The 22,603-nt window shown below is 37.3% G+C and overlaps 1 protein-coding gene across 2 annotated transcripts in view; it reads right to left on the reverse strand.

Moving 5' to 3' along the window:
* Positions 1–22,603, reverse strand: part of LOC131152360 (probable 1-deoxy-D-xylulose-5-phosphate synthase, chloroplastic) — a 67,594-nt gene that overhangs the window by 32,089 nt on the left and 12,902 nt on the right. Inside the window, exons 2-5 of one of the 2 annotated variants that reach the window (XM_058104199.1) lie at positions 5,587–5,703; positions 5,347–5,511; positions 5,064–5,214; positions 4,456–4,724 (exon numbers count right to left, since the gene is read on the reverse strand). In XM_058104199.1, the coding sequence (XP_057960182.1) occupies positions 4,456–4,724; positions 5,064–5,214; positions 5,347–5,511; positions 5,587–5,703 (702 nt within the window). The remainder of the gene's footprint in view (positions 1–4,455; positions 4,725–5,063; positions 5,215–5,346; positions 5,512–5,586; positions 5,704–22,603) is intronic. The other variant, XM_058104200.1, reaches the window with a different exon arrangement.

A 22,603-nucleotide genomic window follows, 5' to 3' on the forward strand; every position in this document is an offset into this window, starting at 1 on the left:
GGGATATATATAAATAGATATATTGGCAAAAAATGTGTAATGATGCTTGTATATTTTGGAGAGAATGTTGAGATCTTTCTAAATATATAAGAGATTTTATGTTGAGAAATAGATTAATAATAGTAGAAATAGAATTAAAATGTGATGATTCCCCACTTCTAACTAATTAAAAGTTATGTTACATGAAAGATGCTGAATTAAAACTTTGGATCATGCGATTTAGCATTCCGGAATGAAAATGTTCCATGTTTTGGAATGTTCGCTAAGGTTTTAGCGATTTCTGGTAACTATGCTTTTACCCTTGACTTGTGTATCAACAATATGTGAAGAATAATCATAATTTCAGTACCAAAACCTATTAAGAATACATATCAAATTAAATCCACAACCTAAAAATAATAACACATAATACTACTACATTTTGGGGGCATTAATGTCCAACCAGCCAAAATAGTGGAGGCAATTTTGTCCAGGGATAAAAAATCCCTGAATCTTTACCCATAGGGAAGCATAGGAATGGGATTCTAAAGTTTTGTGAAAATGTGAGATTCCCGCCGGTCAAATTTCAGTCTCAAAACGAACATGGGAATGGGATCCCATGGACATGACAATCCCAAACTGCTGAAAGATGTCATCAACCAAACACACCCAAGTTCTGTATTTTCTTCATTGATACTTTAATTTATTTTTCAAATTTGCAAAATATCTTGTTAATGAAAATCTTCTTTTTAACAGTTGTTGAATGATACTAACCACAACCAGAAGGACAATTACTATTTGCAGGGCACCAAGTGCGCCCTCCACAGTGCTACATACATGCAGTTGCAGGACACAAATATGATGCACAGAGGGCACGCCAATGTGGCAAATTGTTCAGAAACAGGGCACTGCCACAGTGGGGACCAGTTGAGAGGAAAATTTAGAGTAGAATGACAAAAAATGAATTCTGTGGCTCATTTTCAAGAGAGTTATCCACTTAAAGCAAGTAATAAGTGGGAAGCTTCACGCAGAAGTCTTGGGGACCTGGTATGGTATCTTGAGCCAAGGCATGGTCTTATTTTGTTGTATGAGGGCATTTTGAGATCCTCACATTGGAGCTTTATACATGTATGCTCTGTAGACTAGGTTGAAACCCGATGGCAGTTTTCATTGACAATATAGTGGAGATTGTTTAGAGGCTCCATGAACATAGTGAAGTAGGACAGCATATTTGGATGGATCATTTTGACTCTATTTGGAGGCTCATGTCAAAGAATAGGGTCAATGGATTATTGGGTCCTAAATCCAAATGTGCTTAGTTAATTGCTAGTTTATTATGTGCGTTTAGTTGGCTTGTCGTAGGATTATGTTTTTTGGGGGCTTGCATGTAATATTTGTGTAATGTGGGGTTTGTTAGTTTCATGTATCTTTAGGGGTATATGTGCAATTTCTTGTATTATAGGCTTTCTTATAAATAGTGTATGAAAGCCATGTAGGAGGTTCGTTATTATTGAATGAGTAGTGAATTATCGTGTGATCTTTGCGCCCCAAGTGTATCTCCTCTTCCCCTCTCTCTCCTTCTTCCTTCTTCTTCTTCTTCCCCTTCCTTTCTCTCCTCCATCTCTTCTAATTTATTTCTCTGTTGCAATTCTTGATGCTTTCCTGCATCATTTGGTATTAGAGCCCAAAATCGATCTCTATTCTTCCACTTCAATCCCCCATTTTTCACTCTCATGGTTTCTTCTTTTTCTTATCTTCTTCTGTCCTCCATATCTGAATTTCCCTTTGGACTTTCTCCTCTGTTTCATAAGTTCCATCTAGCTGTCTTCTTCTCTTTCTCCCTTCTTCTATCTTCTTCCTTTCTCTTCATCATTCTTTAGTTGTCGCTGCATATCAGAAACTGTATAACTGCAGCACTGTTCATTGCAAGAGGAAAAAAAAAAAACCTGAAATTACAGCCACTGCCCTCAAATTTCAAACACCACTTTCAAAGTATCATTTCATAGCACCACCATCACCAAACAAAACAGAGACCATCGAACAGTCCTCCCCCAAAATTTCATCACTGTTTGGCCAGCCGTGTGCATGGTCTTAAATTTCCAAAAAATTGTTGAAATTTCTGTCGAGATTTCTGATTTCTGTCACCCTCAAAATCGAAATGGCAGTCGATTTCGTTTTACATAATTTCCATCGAAATTTCAACAAATTATCCAAAATTAATCGAAACCTAGAAATTTTAGTGAAACTTGTCGAAATTTTAACTATAGAACGAAATTTCCTCATATTCAAATGAGAGAATTAGGAGCAAAGTGAAATTTCTTTCTTAATTTATTTTATTTTTTTATTGAAACAAAAAGATTATTGCAAGGACTTTTGAAATTATATGAAAAATAAACTTACAACAACATTTTTTATCTAACCATTCTTGTCTAAATCATCCTTATTTGTATATTAAATAATATTTAAATGATTTACGAATTTAATTTGTATTAACTGAATATGTTTAATGCACATTATCTTACATATATGTTTGATACACAAATTATATTACAAATTTACAACTTTTCCACCTCATACACAACATAGATGTGTTTAACTTGTAATATATTAGTCCTAAAACTTATATTATTACATCTATTGACCATTTCTAAAGTTTCATAAAAAATAATTCCACGCTTTACTACTGATTTCCACTATTTTTTCAAATCGAAATCAGAATTGACATCAAAATCAAAATTTACGTCGAAATTTCCAAACTTTTGGAGCTTCAAAATTTGAGTCGAAATCGAAATTTAAGACCTTGTCCGTGGGGCTCACACACCAGAGAAAAATCCCCCCAGCCATTCCCCCCTAGAAATCCCTAAGCTTTTGGGATTATTTCTGCACACCACCACCACTGCACCTTTGCTCCAAACTTCATTGCCAAAAGGTCACCACTGGCACCCTCTCACGCCCCACATGCCAGCGATGCATGTGCGGAAAACTGCCAGTCTCTCCTGTATTTTCCATTATATTTTGATCTACAGCATGATATTTTGATTGCGGGCATGATATTTGGCAAGCAAGTGCAATAATTTGATAGGAAAATCTAGAAAACGTCACTGCATTTTGTGATTTTTCTGAGTGATATTATTTAATTTCTGCATGATACTCAAGATTATTGGTGAATTGAAGAAATTTCTGGAGAATTTGGGAATAAGATCAGTGGTTTTGCATAAATTGACTGAGTATTGTTGGCGCTTGTGTTAAGGGTTATGGGTGATAGCTACTTGCAACATATATATAAACACATGCATATATATATATGACAGCAGCATGTGACTAATGATGAGTTGTAATATGCTGCGGAGACTATTTCTAATGATTTGAATAGGCTGACAATTGAAGTTGCAGCCTTGGGTAAGAGGGGCCCATGGATTTTCCAACCAAACAGAGAAGTGGGATGTCTGCTGCTCTCATACTTTTGAGTTACGTGAAAGCCGAAATGATCATTTGGGTAATGGAACTAAACTAGAAGTTTCAGATTTTAATGGAGATGGTTCTCCCGAAGAATTTGATGATTAATGTGTTCTTTGGAGTTTGGAGTATTATTTCCTATGGTATGACAGGAATAAAGCTAGAAAGTTGTATTTTCCTTCTTCCCCTCCTTTCCCACTTGTATCTCTTCTAATTTCTTTCTTTGCTGCAATTCTTGATGCTGTCTTGCATCACATAGGCACATTGCAGAACCACGTAAACCATTGTGTTTTTTTTTTTTTTTTTTTTTTTTCAATTTGCTGCATGAGAGTGTTTCACAACAAATCTTCATGTCTTTATGTATAATTAATTACTTTATCCTGTTAATGGAACTCTCTTTTATCAACCCTTCAACAAACAAACCAAATTTTGTTGTCTGTGTTATCTTCTATTTCTATATTACAATAAAATAGTTGTATCATCACTACTTGTTTGATCCCCCTCAGAACACAAGCTGACAAAATCAAGCAAGTTTCATTTTAATATTCTAAGCACGCTTAGATGCATGACAGGGATAATCTGTTCATTTCAGGCATGGTTCCCCTTCAGAAGCATCCATTCTACTATGGCATTCCACAATAAACAAATGAATTCATCATCTGAAGCCATAGTATGAAGCACAAGGACTACACATTCAATCATTCGAATTAGTGCACATTTAATATTTCAAAATAGTGTATATTATTCAAATAACAAGACGTCTGCAGAATGGGCACTTTATATTTGCTGAGAGTGGCTTAGAGATCCAGCAATTTGGGGATTCAGAAAACTACAAGAAGGTACCTCAATGTATCAGGAAGCCAAGAAGTTACATTTACACAAATCATGCACATGCTAGATACAATTGAAATCATCATGTGTTAATTTTAGAAATTTATCTTTCTTAAGAGAAACCGTGAAACACAGGTCAGATTCCCAATAGATCAGTCCAGATTGGAGGAAGAATCAAGGTAGGCATACCTTAGCAGCTTCTCTAAATCTCCGGAAAGATTTACTTGATTGAAGCTTGCTTAAAGTACTAGATAAGGCATTAATTGATGTCTTGGAGCCCTCCTCAAGCTTTGGATGTAGAGAATGACGGCTATCATTTAGAATCACTACCATGTTCGAGTCCAAATATCCAGCATTGCTTGCTGCCTCATACAACTGACCAGCCATGGTTGTACCATTGCTGATCACAGTTACTACGCGTTCCTTTTTCCCTTTGATATCCCTTGCAACTGCCATACCTGATACAAACAAATAAGTGTTTACAATGGTTCCTCAATTGCAAGTTTGATTCTAGAGATGGAATTGAGACACAAGCTGCAAAAATTTTCTACTATTGACATGGGGATCATATTAAATGATGTGAAAAAATAATAATAGATAAAATAAAATCAGCCAAGCATATGTAGACATAGTATTTCTATTCACAGACAAGTCAATCAACATTAAAAAGAGAGATTGTTACAAGATGCAAAGTTTAACCTGCATAAGACAGTATGTAGGAACAGGAGACAAGCATAAATTAGTTTTCTCTCATAAGGGAAAAAAACAAAAAGGAGTACTTGAAAAGAAGATACTACCTAGTCCAGCAGAGACACTGTTGCATCCATGACCTGCACCAAATGCATCATATTCACTCTCAGAGCGAGATGTGAAACCTGAAAGACCATTCCTTCGTCTAAGTGTAAGCATTAGGGACCGCCTTCCTGTGAGAATTTTATGAGCATATGTCTGCTCCATAGAAAGAAGAAACCTACTGTAAACCAAATTTTCATCATAAACAGCAATTTTAAAACTAAGTGCACAGTTTTTTCTTTTTTTTTGGCTTCTCTTTCTGGTTGAAGGTAGGAATCACAATCTTACTTGTTCGCCCACATCCCACAATATCTTGTCTACTGGAGCATGGAAAACATGGTGCATTGCAACTGTTAGCTCCACCACTGCCAGACTGGCTTTCAAGGGTTTTTGGGTTTTCAACATTATAAAAGATAACTCTGAACGGATTTCATCAGCTAATTGTTTTAGTTCCTGCACAAACCCTTCTGAGTAAAGAAATGTGACTGACCTCAAGTAGAAAGAATATTTAAAAACTCAATATTTAACCTTAAGAGAAAAGTTCTTCAAGTTAATAGGATTGTCAACCATATCAAGAATGGGTGTTGGGGCTTTTCCTGGAAAGAAACCATCATTTGGATGAGAAAATATCCGACCAAAATTTGCCTGCATCATCAACAATTGTGTATCACTTACCAATTAAACATTGCTTAAGGAGTAATATTCCCTAACCAAAAGGAGAAGGATATTTGAAAATTTTCACATCTAGAGGCAAGATAACAAAGAGAATCATAAATTTTCATCATATGCCATATAGTTTACCTTGTAAAACTAATATTTTTCATTATAACTAGTATAGTATGTCTTATTTTGCACAAATTTGGTGGAAAAGGATTCATGCAGCCGACCGACTTAAGGCTTGGTTGTTGTTGTTGTATGTCTTATTAGAACAATATTAATTAAAACTAGTTAAAACTAAATGTATTAGCTTTAGAAAGTCAAAACACCCACCTAAAGAAACTTGGCAAAATAGCCAAGCCCAACACGCCCAAATAGGCCCACGTGGCAAAAATGGCCGAGTACAAAAGCCCACCTCAAGAAAATGGCAGAATGGTCAGGTACAAAAGGTCAAATAGGCCCACATGAAGAAAAATTAAATGGCCAAGCTCAGCAATCTAAAGAGGTCCACATGGCAAAATGGAAAGTAGAGCAGAAGGTGTTTAATGCAGATCATCTTGATAATATTGCAATTCATATCTCGAAATTCACAAGGAGGGATTTGTCATTCCTTTTATCGAGGAAGGATGAAGTTTGTTGGATACTTGGATCCTCTATGATCTAAGAGCAAAGGGCTTCATCTTTGAGGCCCCCCTTCCACTTCACTAAGAACTCGTGCCACTTCTTCCTTGATGTTACAAATCCTTTGTCTACAAGGAACTTCTCTCCTTTGTCGGGCTGCAAGGTCTTTAGTAGTGCTCTAATTGACTGATTTCAGGTTTGATCTTGAGTGTCAGTGATGAATGGTTTGAGATGGGTAAAACACAAGATGCACCTTATCCAACTCAAAGGATGAACCTTGTAAAAGGTCTTCTCAACTTCAGCCAAGATGGGGACTAGTCCTTCGTGTTAGCGAAGTAGTCTCCTATCTTGACCTCATAGTCACTATGTGTAAAAGATGGATCTTAACAAGCACCAATCCCCATGTTCAAGTGCAACAATCTTCTCCCTTGATCTACACACTCCTTCATCCGCATGGAATAAACAACAGTTGTCCAGTTACAAACTCAAAAGGACCCTTGTTGATTTTTGAGCTCTCTTGGGAGTTAAAACAGGATTGAGCCACATCAAGTGGCTGCATTCAATTCTTCTAGTTAGCGGTGACAAAATGATGCAACCCATTAATCTCTTTGTCTGTCCATTTGTATATGATAGTAGCTCAAAGAGATGTCAAGTTGTGAACTAAGAGCTTTGAACATTTATGTACAAAAGTTTCTTGTGAATCTTGTGTCTCAATCACTAGCAATGTCTTGGGGAACACCCCAATACTTCATAACATGTTTAAAAAACAAGTGCATTATCTCCTATGCTGAACAGTATTTTGGTGCTGTTATGAAAGTATTGTACTTCAAAAACCTGCCTATAACCAGAACTACGAACCCAAGGCAAGACCTTGGGAAGATCCTTGTTAAATAATATTTGAGAAGAATGGGATAGAGAATTGTTGGGTTTAATTAGCAGTTTGCTATGTGTTTAGTCTAATTAAGATAGTATTATCAGTATTTGGGGGCTTGTTTGTAGCATTTCTCTTTTAGGGGTATGTTTCTACTGTACTGTAGTTTTAGAGGCTTATAGGTAATTCCATGTGAAGAGGATTTCTTACAAATAATGTGAGAAAGCCATGTTCTAGCAGTTATTGTTGAATTTGAATTGGAATTGAACATGAGTTTCCCCCTAGTATCTCCTCTCTTCCCCTTCCTTTCTTCTATTTCTTCTAATCTCTCCCATGGCTATAGAACCTTGATGTTGCCCCTACATCATTTGGTATCAAAGCCCAATTTTGATCTTCCTTTTTTTATTTCAATCCGCCCATTTCCTTCCAAAAAATCTTGTTCTTCCCCCTTCCGTCTTTCTTCTCCTTCTCCTCCTTCCATCTAGTCTGTTCAGTCCACAAACCTCTCTGTAACTCTGCCTTGCTGGTTTTGTTTCTCTATTCCTTCAATCCTGCAATTCTCCCCCCTCTTCTTCCTCTTCTGTTCTCTTCTGCCCTGCTGCTTCTTCTTCTTCTTCTTCTTCCTTCCCCATCTTTGTACTGATTCGGTCCTCCTGCTTCTTCTTCTTCTTCCCCAGATTTCATTCCCTTCAATCATTTTCTTTGCCCTAAAATTTCAGTTTGAAAAAACAAATTCATTACCTTCAAACAGCTCTGAACTTTTCAAAAAATTCCATCCATGTCTCCATTTGTTTGAACACCATTTTCCAGCCACCATCCTGCAATACCACCCATTCCATTGAAAACAGAAACCTCCGAAACCCTTCCCCTCAAAATTGCATCACCATCTGACCAGTCATGTGGCCCCATGCGCCAGCCAAACATGCTCCAGTTGCTGGCACTTCGAAAACCCTAATCTCCTGTGCTTTTCTCATCACACCACCAACACCATTATACTCCCCATTCCCCAATCTCCCTTCACCTCAAAAATATCATCGGGAAGTCACAACTAGCAACTCACATGCCTCACATGCTGGCTAAGGGCGTGAGAAAAGTTGCCAGAGTCCCTGCAACTACCAGTTTCGTGAGAAATTGCCTGCAGCCACAACATTTTGTGTTCCTCAACCATATTTTGATTTGCAGCATGGTATTTTGATTGCAGACACAACTTAACGCAAGCAAGTGCAATAATTTGACAAGAAACACTAGAAATTGAAGAATTATTGTACCATTGGCACTTTGGAGCATGGATTTGTCACTGCCAGCAATAACAAATCAGTTTGCATGAGAAATTGGGAGCAAGACTTCTGGGCAAATTGTGTTAAGGCTTTGGGTGATATATAGTTGCAGTATATGCGAATAAATCCAGCAATATGGCGACGGCTTACTGGAAAATTGAATGGATTTTGTCATACTTTGGGAAAAATATCAAGCCATTCCACACCTCTCTTAAGTATGAAAAAACAAAAAAAGTATGCCAATTCATTTTTGATAGAAGGTGTCCTAAGAATGTAATTTCTAAAAACGGAGTCATTCTTATGCGACTAACTTCATTCGAAACCCTATCCAAAGCTTTATGACATTTCTTGGATTGATAACACTACCATATGTTTGTTTGTAAAAGATGTTTGGTTCCTATCCAGATGGTCGACTATTTGGATAATGTTTGGTGTGACTTCACAGCCATGAACATTGGAAACATACTCCTTGGTTGGATGATTTGGGTGCAACTCAAGGACATGAGAACACATATGCCTTCCACTATAATGACAATAAAATCATTTTGAAGCTTGCTCTACCAACCTAGTAGGACAAAGAATCCAAGATTACTAATCATCTCAAAGTTACTCAACTTGACATCCAAAGTCTTTCAAACATCCCTATTGTAGAGTTCGTCAATGGAATGTGGTTTCTTGTCTCATTCAAGCGCTGGCTTCTAAAAATTCCAAGTTTGCTTCTTAATTCTAATCCTCCAACATTTCAAAATTCAAGGCCAAATTTTTTTCTGACTGAGGGAGAGTTGATGTAGGACAAGAAGCAAGACCTTTGGAAATCCTTGTTGGAGAATACTTGCAAAGAATTGGATTAATATTTGTTGGGTTTAATTAGTAATTTGCTATGTGTTTTCACTCAAATAGTATTATGTGTATTTGGGGGATTCCCTGTAGTATTTGTGTCTTCGAGGGATATGTTTCTGATGTAATGTAGTTTTAGGGGTTTATAGGTAATTTCATATAAAAAGACTTCTCATAAATAGTGTGTAAAAGCCATGGTGTAAGCAGTTATTGTTGAATTTGAATTGGAATTGAACGTTAGTTTCCCCCTGGTATCTCCTCTCATCCCCTTCCTTCTTCTCTTATATTTTTTTCTAATCTCTTCCATGGCTACAAAACCTTGATGCTGCCCCTGCATCACCCTACATTCCCAACTGCTGCAGGTTGGAGATGAAATCAAGTAAGACACTCTCCCACAATCTCGTTGGAACTTGAAGAGGCTCCAACAGTCCTACAACTTCTTCCATTCGACCTTGTCTTGCTGGCAAGTGAGACATGTCCAAGCATACCAAACCACCTTATCGTGCATGTGTGGCCACTAATACCTGCACTGCTACAGTACCAAAGTCCAATGCTTCGTGGGTGGCCAGCACACCCAATATCATGACACTCCTACAATAGTGTCTTCCTCAAATCACCAACTAAAGACAAAGTCAATTATCATGAGTCAACAGAAATTTGTCCTCTAATTAAAACTAGTGTGCTTTTCCCTCTTCCACCAACTTCATGAGATTTTGGGCAACTAAATCCTTGACAAGGTTCTTCTTAATGCGCTCTCATGTTGTCATGGCAACCTTACTAACCATCAGTGTTTTACCAATTGTAAGGCCAAAAGCTCAGCCTTCTTGCTCTGTTTATCTACAACTTGATTCATATGCCTAGCCTTGTGCTTAAAAGAGAAACCAATCCCCACCAAAAAGTCTTGCCAATAGGCCTACTAGGGGATAACTTTGGGTGTGTAAAGAAATTATTGACAATCGAATTATCTGTTTTCACCATGACTTAAGACACAAGTAGGTAGTGTTGTCACACATGTAGACAATGAACGACCGCTAGTATCTCCTTCTCTTGACTTGTACCTTATGCTCAGCTTCACTAAGCTTATGACTCTCATATGCAACAAGAAGCCCATCTTGTAACAAGACTCTAACGAAGGCATAGTTTGATGCATTTGCATGCACCTCGAAGGGCTTCATGATGTCCATATGAGCAAGCACTGAATTCTGCATCATAGCTTCCTTCAAATTGTCAAAGGATTTCTAGCACTCCTTCGTCCAATTCCACCTATGACCTTTTCTCGGCTATTTAGTTAACGATGGAGTCCTTCTCAAGTACCCATCTACAAAATTGCGATAGTAGTTGGTAGAGTCCAAGAAAGGAATGCAACTCCTTGACTTTCATTAGGATCTTCCAATCTTGAATACCTCTCACCCTCTCCATATGCATCTAGATACAACCTTGATCACCCACATGACCAAGAAATGTGATAATTCTATGCACTTCCCTTTCTTCAAATAAAGGTTGCTGTCCTCTATACAACACTTTCCATGCATGTTCTTCATGTTCCTCTAGAGCGAAACTATATGCAACAATTTCATATAGGTATGCCACGACTAACTTGTCAAGGTAGTCATGAAACTCCTGATTCATCAATGTGCAGGGCATCACCAGGAATATGCCACATACTGCATTACGCAAGTAAGTCTTTAGCTCATTTCCATCTATTATCCTCACCTAATTCTAGCCTGACTACAAGTCAAATTTGGTGAAGTATTTAGCATGTCTTAACTGATCAAACAAATCAGCAATCAATGAAATGGGATATGATCACTTTATTAAGCACACAGTAATCCACACACATGTGCATACTCCATTATGTTTCCTATAAAGCAACACAGGTGCTCCAAATGGAACTTTAGGAAGGCATATATAACCAGCTTCCTACAACTCATCAAGATGCTTTCTCAACTCTACTAGCTTTGGAGGCGTTATCCGAAATAGCCCTTTAGCAAGGGACTTCACCCCTAGTAACAACTCGATCTCATGCTCTACACCACATCCTAAAGGCAAGTCGTGTAGTAGTTTTATCTAATATCACAACTTTGCACTACTCCAACACATCTTTAGATGACAAAACGCACACTATTTTCCTACATCTTCATCCACCACCCATGGTGCAAGATGCATTGGCTCATTCCTTCTCAATCTCTTCTTAAGTTGCATAGTTGAGAGGAACTTCTCATCATCCAATTTCTTCACAGTTGCTTGCACCATGCAAAAGTGGTCTTCCATCAGACAAAGGGAACTAACAAACAGCATCGGCACCGCCTTAGTGTCCCTTAAGAATTCCATTCAAAGTATCACTTTGAAATCATTCATCAAAAAGGATGTGAAGTTTGCATATCTCGCCCATTGTCCAAGCTTCATAGTCACTTGCTTGGCTACTCCCAAAGTAGGTTGAGCTACAGAGTCAACTGCTTTTATGCATCCTGAATCTTTCTCCAACTGTAAGTTAAGTCTTTGTGCTTCCCCTTGTGAGAAGTTATGGGTAGCCTTGGTATCCAACATTGCATCAATGTTCTTCCATCCACAAATCAACACACATTAACCTTTTCAACTTCAGTAATTTTAGTCTTTTGTCCGCCCCTCCAATACATTAAGTAACCATATTGCACCAATCCTCAAGGTTTCTTCGTCATTGTCATCTTATCCTTGTGTTCCCCCCAGAATATAAGCTTGCATTGAAAGATGACTTGTCAAGGCAATTAGCAACTCTTTGAAAGCCTCGACTTAAAAAGCATGCCAACTTAATCTTACCACTAGATGTGTTAAAAGACTGAGACAACAAACCTTCCATTGAAGTTGATGTGTTGGCATCTACTCCACCACTTTCAAGTTTGTCCCTTTTAAGGACTTTCCATTATTTTCACCCAACATGCCACTCTCCTTGGACGTGCAAGAACTCTTTAATCTTTGTACCATAGTAAGTTTAGCATTCTGCAAGAACCTATTGCGTAAGCAACTCTTAAACTTTGTGTTAATAAAGTTCAACCTTTGCCCCATAGTTTCAATCCTTCAACAAAATAAAATAGCTTGTCTTTCTCTGACATGCCCAAATATCCAACATCAAAGCAGAGAATTGTTTCTCATATTGCCTTATTGTACTGGTGTGCTTAAGAGCTCGCAATTTGCACCAAGCATTGTACTAAATATTTTTAGGAAAGAATTGGGCCTTTTCTACATCCCCAACTATCAATTACACATTGCCCATTCTAAATTTCATTATACTTAGTACACCATCACCCAGCTTAAATCACCACTCAAGTACATTGTCATCATGGATACTTAGGCTCCTCTAAGTCAGCCCTCACTGCATGAAAGCATTGCTCCAACTCCTTAGCATCACGAGCACCCCTATGTACTCTAGGTTCCAGCACCCTTGTTTTTCTATATTCTATCCCTATAGAATTGGAATTGCCAATAGCACAAACCATCACATTCACCTCAGAAGAAAGCTTGCCCATTTGGTGTTGTAGAGCTTCCACCGGACCATAGAAGTCTTCCAACAATTCCTTGGAACATTGTTGTTGATTATGGATCCCTAAATAAATCAACACATTCCAAATGTTGGGTCGTCTCTATAGCCACATTGCTGGTTGTCTTAGCTTGCACCTCTAGTGCATCAAATCCCTTGATATTCATGTGGGGCATGGATCTCTCAATGCTTCACACAATCTCATTATCTAAAGGCAACTAAATCACAAAGCAATTAACCAAGCTCTGTACAAATTGTCACGAGCCGAACACTTCGCACCTTGTGAAGGGTTGTGTGGCACTAGTTGTAGCACGCTAGCTTAACTAGTCAGTAAAAAACAAACTGTGATTTCACCATATGAATAAATTCAAAATCATCAAATCAAAGCCGAAGCAGGAAGCAATCATGAAAGCAGACATGAGTCATGTAGTGAACCATAAGGCAAAGCATATTATTATTCACACCTCCATAGGCAACATGTGTTTAACAAGGGAGGCAAGTAGGCTAAACAAATTTACAAAAGCTAGTTAGTTTTACAATGATTGATGAACATTCACACTCCCCTAGAGAGCTTTCTATGCTATTCTCACTATATCACTAGGAAACATCAAAGTGATTAAGAAGTCATACTCACTACTTCCACTAAGGCTTTATCTTACTTAATGAATAAAACTTACACAACTATTTTCATGATGTTTACTCTTCCTATACACATGAGCTAAGCAGTCATAGGCAAGCAAAATGCCTTGAACAAGCTTGGATTGTGACACCAAAGGAATAGAGGTTTCTGATTGGCGGACTCTTCTCCTTGCTCTGAAGGACTTGTTTACTCATAGGGTTGTCTACTAGCGATTGGGATCCTAAGTTTTGCTATATTAATCGTGGCTCCAAAAACATTAGAGAGTTGATTTGCATGGAAAAAGGGTGAAAAACATTCAAAAACTCTCATCAAGTGTTTCTTTCACCGATGTCATCAAAAGTTTTCCAACTAAAATATAGGAGCACTCTGGGAGAATTGGAGTCTAAAAATGCAAGAATTCGAGGAAGTTTCCTAAAGCATTTCCTATTTCTTCTTAATCTAATGGCAAAGGATATTGTAGTTTAAATTTGCAAGGCAAGGATGGGTATGTAGGCTTTGAAAAATTTGGGCCCTAAGCTAATGGGCCTCCTCCAAATGGGCTTATAAAAAAAATGATTCCTAAATGGGTTGTAAAGAAACATCCTCCGAACCCACTACAGCTAACAAGCCTAGCAAAAAGAAATGGATGGTTGAGGCTAGAAATGCCTTGGTACTAATAATGCTAGGATTTTTTTGATTGAAGAAAGGAGATAATGTTGAATATCTAAATTTAGAAGTAGTTCAGAAGGGAGATATGCATGGTTTGAAGTGTTTGCATGGTGGAAACTTGTCACTGATGGATACACAGAATTCAAAAGTTCTCTATCCTATCACATAAGGAGATAGTAATAGTTTTGTGAAGGATCTCAATAATGCCTTTGGTGAAAATATTATTCATGTCCAATGGGCTTTCTCTTCGTTGATCTCTATTCTAAGGGATGCGGCACAATTTTAGGGTGGTGTTGGTTTGAATAAGAGTTTGTCTCTTGGTTCAAAAAATCATAGCAATATATGTGACTGAGAAAGGTTTGTTGGTAGATCAACTGAGGGCGGAGTATGATTTCCCCGGGGGGAGGGAGGATGAGTGGATAACTTATCGAGCTCCTCGAGTTGTGGTTTTGAAACTGATTGTGATGAACAAGCACAACCGGAGATGTGTTTTGGCATGATCAGTAACACTTGGAGAGGAAGAAGACCTCTAAGGATGCTCATATGGTGTTAATCTTCTTAAGAATGCAAACAACTAGGTGATAGACTTAACTTTAAAGGATTCTCAAACAACTTCTCCTGTTCTTCATCAAACTTCCATTGATACTTTCAATGATCCTATTTCTGATAAGGGGGGTGAACTTTGATGAGATAGAAGCTCCTTTGGCAGCTCCAATGACTTCTAATTCTAAACAAGTTATCTCCATATTCTTCCTTAGTCTATTCATACTATTAATACTTTATGCCAAAAGAAGGAGTCTATTAAGGGAAATGCCTATGTATCTAGTTCTGGGAGGGGTGAGAAAGAATACAGAGACCTGCTAAAACTCCTTAAGGACGTAGGGTTAAAGTTAGCGAGTCCTTTAGGGCAAGAGGTGAAGGCAAGGGTAACTCCTACAACATTGGCCCTTCAACTCATATGCAATGGATTACCTTTGAAAAGAAATAGAAAAAAGGAAAAGATGGTTTAGAAAGAACTTAAAAAGTTAGCATCTTCTAAGGGAAGGGGGGAAAGAATTAAATCATGAAGATAATCACCTTGAATGTTAGGTTTCAAGGGATTTTAGGAAGAGAGGTTTAATTGGGGAAATTGTGCTTTTTAGGAAACTAAGCTCCAAAGCGTTAATGGGGGCTGCAAAGAGCATTTGGGAGGGTAGATGTAAGGACTAGAAGTTTATTCCTTGCCGGGGTTTGGTTGGCCCACAACAAAATAGCTCAAGATTTTAGGTAAAGTGCTAATCTAACAATCAAAGAGTCATTTAAAAAGTGGAATAAGGAGGAGTTTGGTGATATTTGGAGCAGGCAAGCAAGCATTTTGGGCAAATTAGATTACTTAGATAGGAAAGAAGAAGCTACTAGTCTGTCAGAGAGTTAGGAAGTCATGTTTTGTCGAAGAATTAGTTGGAAGGTATAATTCTCAAGTAAGTGTTGGAAACAAAAGAAAAAATTTATATGAGCTAAAGAGGGTGATTGTAATTCGAAATTTTTTCACAAATCAGCTAATGGAAAGATAAGGAAGAACTTGATTAGGGAATTGGACGTGGGTAAGGGTAAGGTTATTTTAGATCCTTGTTTGATTGTGTGTAAGATCATCGAGTTTTTCTGTAATTTTACACTAAAGAGGATACTAGTAGGCCTACAATTGAGGGGTTTAGATTTGAGTCCCATTTCTAGGGCTCAAATATATTGGTTGGAAAGACTTTTTGAGGCGGATGAAGAGAAGGCTATAGTGTTCAAGATGGATAAAGACAAGGCTCTGGTCTTGAGGAGTTTAGCATGGATTTTTTTCAAGATTGCAGGGATGTGATTAAAGGGGATTTGTTGAAGAATTGTAACAAATTTTATTGGAAGGAGATTAAGTAAGAGCATTAATTCCACTTTCATCATTTTGGTGCCTAAGTATATTTATCAAGATTACTAATTTTAGATCTATTATCCTAGTTTCTAGTGTGTATATATTACTAAAGTGCTAGTTAATAGGCCGAGTATCATGTCGGATAGTACTATTTCTAAGGCTCAAAGTGCACTTGTAGGGAGTAGGCATATTGTGGATACTATTTTGGTTGCCAATGAGGTAGAGGACATTCGGAGAAGAAAAGAGAAAGGAATTATTTTTAATTGGGTTTTGAAAAAGCTTAAGATAGAATCAATTGCAATTTCTAGGATAAAGTACATGTCTGAAAGGGTTTTGAGGAGAATTCATGTTCTTGGATAAGGGGATGCATGTCCAATGCTTTCTTTTCTATTATAGCAAATGGGGAAACAAAATATCAGTTTAGAGCTTCGAGGGGCATTAGACAAAGTGATCTGCTCTTCCCTTTTTGCTTGTGTCAATAGTTGATGTTTTGAGTAGATTGGTTGATAGGATGGTGGATACATGGGTCATGAAAGGTTTGGAAGGGGGGGAGGGAGGGGATGATTGTGTCTCATCTTTTGTTTGCCAATGATCCTATGTTCTTCCCAGGTGAACACAACTCTTTTTTGAACATTTTGGGCCTCCTTTGTGTGTTTGAATGAGTTTCTAGTTTTACAATCAACCCAAGTAGGAGTGGTATAGCAACTACTAATCTGGGTGTCAATACAATAAGGGAGTCGGCCTCATTAGGAAGGTGTAGTATTTTGGATTGGCCCTAATCTTATTTAGGGGCCTGGTAATCCTCAGAGGGGAGTTTTGGGATCCAATGGGAAAAAGGCTGTCTAAGCATTTAGTTGGGATGAAAGACGCATTATTTCACTTACAAAGTTGTAATACTCTAATTCAGGCTTGCCTTGCTAGTATCTGTTTATATCACTTGTTTGTTTTTAGGATTCCTGTGGGTATCACCACTAAGCTAAAGAAAGTAATCTGAGTTTTTCTGATCCAATGTCAAGAGGAAGAGGGATTATCTAATTAATTGGATTTGGTATGTTGCTCTAAGTTGGAGGGGACTTGATTCTTGGGAATTTGGTGTCTAAAAACACTGGCCTCTCAGATAAATGGCTTTGGCGGTTCCCCTTAAAGGATTCCTCTTTTGAGCATACAAGTCATTAAAGGTAAGTTTGGATTGCAAACAAAAGGTTGGAATCCTAATTTAGGATTAAGATGTTCATCACGAAATCCGTAGAGGTCTATCTCTCAAATTTATCACCATTTCATTCCTAATATTAAGTTTATCCTAGGTGACGGTTTCATTTTCATTTTTTAGTAGATAGGCAATGTAGCATTTCCACTTCTTTTCCTTGTCTTTATCATTTGAGTCCGGACATAATGCTGTAATATTTCTTCTTCTTCTTTTTTTATCCCAAATGGACCTTTGTCTTCTTGGTATTTCCATTTTCGCACACCTCTTAACGATAGGGAGGTTGATGAGCTCTTATCTTGTTGTCGGAGTTGGATAATTGTCGCATCTCCTCTGGTGCAGATAGTCAATGTTAAGCGTTCGATTCTTCAAGGGTTTATTCTTGCAAATCTCTTTGTGATTTTTTGAATACCACTAATTTTTCCTTTCCATTTTATAAAAGAAGGCCAAAAATCCCCCAAAAGTTAAGGCTTTTATTTGGTTGGTTGTGCTTAATAGGGTTAATACCAATAACATATTGCAGAGTAGACGACCTTCAAAGACACTTTCTCCATATGTCTGTTTTTTATGCTTTAGTAGTTCAGAAACAGCTTCTCATTTGTTTTGCACTGTGATTTTTCTTGGGAACATGGAACAAGCTTTTTGGTTTATTGGGAGAAGTCAGGTTTGCTAAACTTGGTGGAGAATTTGTTGGTAATCCCATTTTGTGGCTCTACTAGTAAGAAGGACGCTGCAGTATTATAAGACGTGCATTTTTTCTTGCAGCTTTGTGGGGTTCATGGTTGGAGCAAAAATTTATTTAAGTTACATTTGGTTTGTGGAATAGCTATTCAATGAAATGAGATGGAATGTACTGAAAAATTTAAAAATAAATATTCCTTTTATATTCCACATTGTTTTATCCAATATGTAATAAGAAAGGAATAGACAGTCCTACAGTGAAATTTGGGAATAGTTATTCCATGTATATTCCTTGTTAAGAATTCATAAAAAGTTTCACATTATTATTTGCTTTAGGGTAACAACATTTTTTTTTTATATAAATACAACTAATTATACCTAGCCTATTCCTAAAATAGGAATTCTGCAAACCAAACATTGGGAAGAAACTAAAATATTTCCTTACTTTGGGATAAGATTCACTATTTAGCCTCACTCTAGGGTGTTGGTTTGGGCTGCTTCAAGGGAGTAAGCTTCTCTAACATTCAACGGGGCTGATTTTATTCTGTGACTTTATTGATGTTTTTCCTCTTTTTTGTCTATTCTGATTAGGAGGATCTCTTATTCTCTTTTTTTGTACATTCTTTCTTCCTTAATGAATTCATCTTCTTTTGTGATTTTATTTATAAAAAAAAATTGCCAAATAGGCCCACAAGGCATAAAAGCACCTGAAGAAAACTAGCACAATGGCCAGCCGCCAAGTACAAAGACCAAATAGGTCCACATAAAGAAACTAGTACAAAAAGCCAAATAGGCCGCCTAAAGAAACTTGGAAAAATGGCCAAACCAACCAAATAGGTCCACTTGGCAAAATGACTAAGTTCGACAAGCCAAATAGGGATTTGGAAGAAAGGCAATTGGCAAAATAGCCAAGCGTAAAAGGCCAAATAAGCCCACTTAGCAAGAAGACCATGTACAAAAAGGTTAAATAGACCAACAACAACAATAGCAAGCCTTAAGTCCCACAAGGTGCGGTCGGCTACATGAATCCTTTTCCGCCAATCCAAAGCATTTTCCTCTATTAGATTAAGAGCTATTAAATCCTTCCTCACTACCTCATTCCAAGTAATTTTAGGCCTACCCCTACCCCTTTTCATGTCAGAAACCATAACTAACTCACTCCTCCTCATAGTGCTCTACTAGGCCTACGTTTTAAAAGCCCAAACCATCTAAGTCATCCCTCCCTTATCTTATTTTCAACCGGTGCTATGCCTAAATTTTTGTGTATATGTTTATTTCTTACTTTATCTTTTAATGTTAAACCACCCATCCACCTTAGCATACACATCTCAGCAACTTTCATTCTTTATATATGTTGTTTCTAAGTTGCCCAGCATTCTAAACCATAAAGCATAGCTGGCCTTATAGCCATCCTATAAAACTTTCCTTTTAATTTTAAGAGTATTCTACAATCACACAACACACCTGACGCACTCCTCCATTTTACCCAACCTGTCTTAATTCTATGTACTACATTTTCTTCAATTTCCCCTTCACCTTGCATAATAGATCCAGGATATCTAAATCTATCAGTGCTATTAATCTCTTGATTATCTAGTTTAATATTTTCTGTATTGCTACTCCTTAAATTACTGAAATTACATTTCATATATTTAGTCTTATTTCTACTTATCCTAAACCCTTTAGACTCTAATGTGACTCAACAAAGTTCTAGCTTAGATTCCACTCTTCTCCTACTATCATCAATCAACACGATATCATCTGCAAACAACATACACCAAGGGATCTCATCTTGGATATTCCTAGTAATTTCCTCAATTACTAAAGTAAAAAGAAAAAGACTTAAAGTAGAATGCTGACCAACACCTATTGAGATTAGGAACACTCTAGACTCTCCTCTTACAGTCCTGACGCTAGTCATTACTCTATCATACATATCCTTAATAACCTCTGTATATCTATTGCAAACTCCCTTCTTTTTTAATACCCACCAAAGCACTTCCCTGGGTACTCTATCATTAGCTTTCTCTAGATCGATAAAATCCATATGCAAGTCCTTCATATTTTCCCTAAAATTTTTCATTAAACTTCTTAAAAGATAAATAGCTTCTATTATTGATCTACCACGCATAAAACCAAAATGATTTTCTGAAATCTTTGTTTCTAATCTTATTCTATGTTCAATTACCCTTTCCCGTAATTTCATCGTATGGTTCATAATAATTCCACAATAGTTATTACAGTTTTGAATGTTGCCTTTGTTTTTATACAGAGGTACTAACGTACTTTTCCTCCATTCTTCTAGAATTTTCTTGTTTTTTATAACATTATTGAATAGACTAATTACCCAAATAATTCCTTTATCTCATAAACATTTCCAAACTTCAATTGGTATTTTATCTAGTCCTACCACTTTTCATCTCTTTTAATGTCATCTTAACTTCAAGGACTCTAATTTTACGAATAAATCTCCTATTTTTATGTTCTCTTCATTTGTCACTTCCAAGTTCAATCTTTCATTTTGGTTTCCACTGAACAAGTTATCAAAATATCTCTGCCACCTTTCTTTTATGTCTTCTTCTCTAATTAAGACATTTTCATTCCTGTCCTTTATACATTCTACAAAATCTAAATCTTTGCATTTTCTTTCTCTAGCTCTCGCAAGTCTATAAATGTCTTTTTCTCCATCTTTTGTATCTAGCTTAGTATATAAAGTATCATAAGCTCTATGTTTAGCTTCATTGATAGTCTATTTTGCATTTTTTGTCGCTTCTTTATTTTTTCAAGATTTTCTATATTTTGCCATATCTTATACCAATTTCTTTTTGTCTTAACGACCTTTTCGACTTCTTGATCCCACCATCGACTTTCTTTACTACCCAAGTATCTCCCTTCGGGCTCACCTAAAATCTCTTTTGCTATCCTTACGATAGAATTCGCCATTTTATTCCAAACAGTATTTGCATCAACCTTATCCCCTATTGTCCAATCACACTCTTGTTCATTTTATCTTTGAATTTTACTATATTAACTCCCATTTGGTAAAATGATTCCAAGTACAAAAGGCCAAAATAACCTTTGTAAACAGCCTTGAAGAGCAGGCCATCTCCTGAGGTGGCCACACTGGGAAATGCCCATAAAAAGAAGCTGTCTCAGCCAAAGAAGTCAAGGTGGTAACCTTGGCGGAAGGCCTTGTTGAGCAAGTCACCACTACCAAGATACGAGGTGGCAACCCTATGAAAAAGTAGGCCACCTTAGTCTAAAGACCCAACGTGGTAACAATTGGAAATGCCCTTGATGAGCAAGTATTTACTGCTGCTAAGGCAAGATGAAATAACCTTGGGAAATATCCTTTAAAAAGACCCAAAGGCCGCTCAACTATCCAAGTGTCTGAGGTACAAAAAAATGGCTCAAAGGCCACCTCAGTCCGAGCATTTGAGGAACCAAAAAATATACTATGAAAAAACAAACGCAACCTTCGAAAAACATACTTCCAAAACTGAAAGTTTCTTTCAAGGCTTGGGAGTGGGGGACATGGGGGCAAATGCAACCCTTTTGTCCTGTGAGTTGGAGAAGTATCCCCAAAAAAGCCTTTGAATGTCATTTAGTAGTGGTCATTGTACCCATCAATGTTGCAAATTATAAAGGGGTAACCCCCCATAATATCAAGAGTCAAGGCCCTCAGAGGCCGAGGGGTCTCCCAAGCTCTTTATTTTTCCCTTGGCCACAACCTATGGACACAAGGATCATTTTTTGTTTCTTTTCTTTAAAATGTTGATTTTCAATTTCAGTTCTAGTTCCAAAGAAACAAAACCAAAAATTCTAAAAAAATAAATAAAATTTATATATCACTATATACTGTTATATATGTTTTATATTTATATCCCGATAGTTTAAATTGTTTTCATTTTATTATTTTATTTATTTATTAAGTTTATTTTCATAATATTTTGGGTGATCGTGCATATACAGATGGAATACTGGTTAAACCCCCACGCCTAGACCCAAAAAAAAAAATCCTAATTCACTCGCACATCTACACAATGCATGCCACGCACGGGTGTGTGGCTACGTGGACAAAGGTGTTCTCCTGCCCACATCAAAAGAGAAGCGAGGAGAGAAACCCCCCTAGCCCTATAAAAGCCCAGCCACTCCCCCAATCTTTCACATGCTGTTATGAGCTCCCCTTTTGGGCTTTATACACTGATGTTACCCTTGTGCGCCTCCAATGCCTTTGTGAGCTTTCAATAGGCACATTCACTTTGGGCTTTACTGTAGTTAAATTTTGAAGCTTGTAATACCAAATAGAAAATTGAACCGGTTTGAAGAACCAATCCTCAATTCAACAAGCCACCTTCAATCCTCAATTCATGATTCCAAGACACTTCTTCCTTATTTCTAGGTCGCGGCAGTGCGGGCGCTATTTGTTCCCATTTCTTTTCTTTTTGGCAACGAACATTCTATCTCAGATGTTGAAGATGATAGTGGAAGTGGCCTTTGCAAAAGCTTTAAAGTGAGTTTATCAAACACAAGCATTGAAATAATGGAAGTGTCTCATCTTCTATTTGCTGAGAGTACCATTATTTTCTGCAGTGTTAAGAACAATTGCAATATTCAAAATAAGAGTGTCTTCTTGTGGTTCGAAGCTATCTCAAGCTAAGAGTGAGCATCAAGAAATAATCTTTGGCCCAATGGGATGAA

The sequence above is a fragment of the Malania oleifera genome, chromosome 3, assembly GCF_029873635.1.
Source record: "Malania oleifera isolate guangnan ecotype guangnan chromosome 3, ASM2987363v1, whole genome shotgun sequence".
NCBI classification, from domain to species: Eukaryota; Viridiplantae; Streptophyta; class Magnoliopsida; order Santalales; family Ximeniaceae; genus Malania; species Malania oleifera.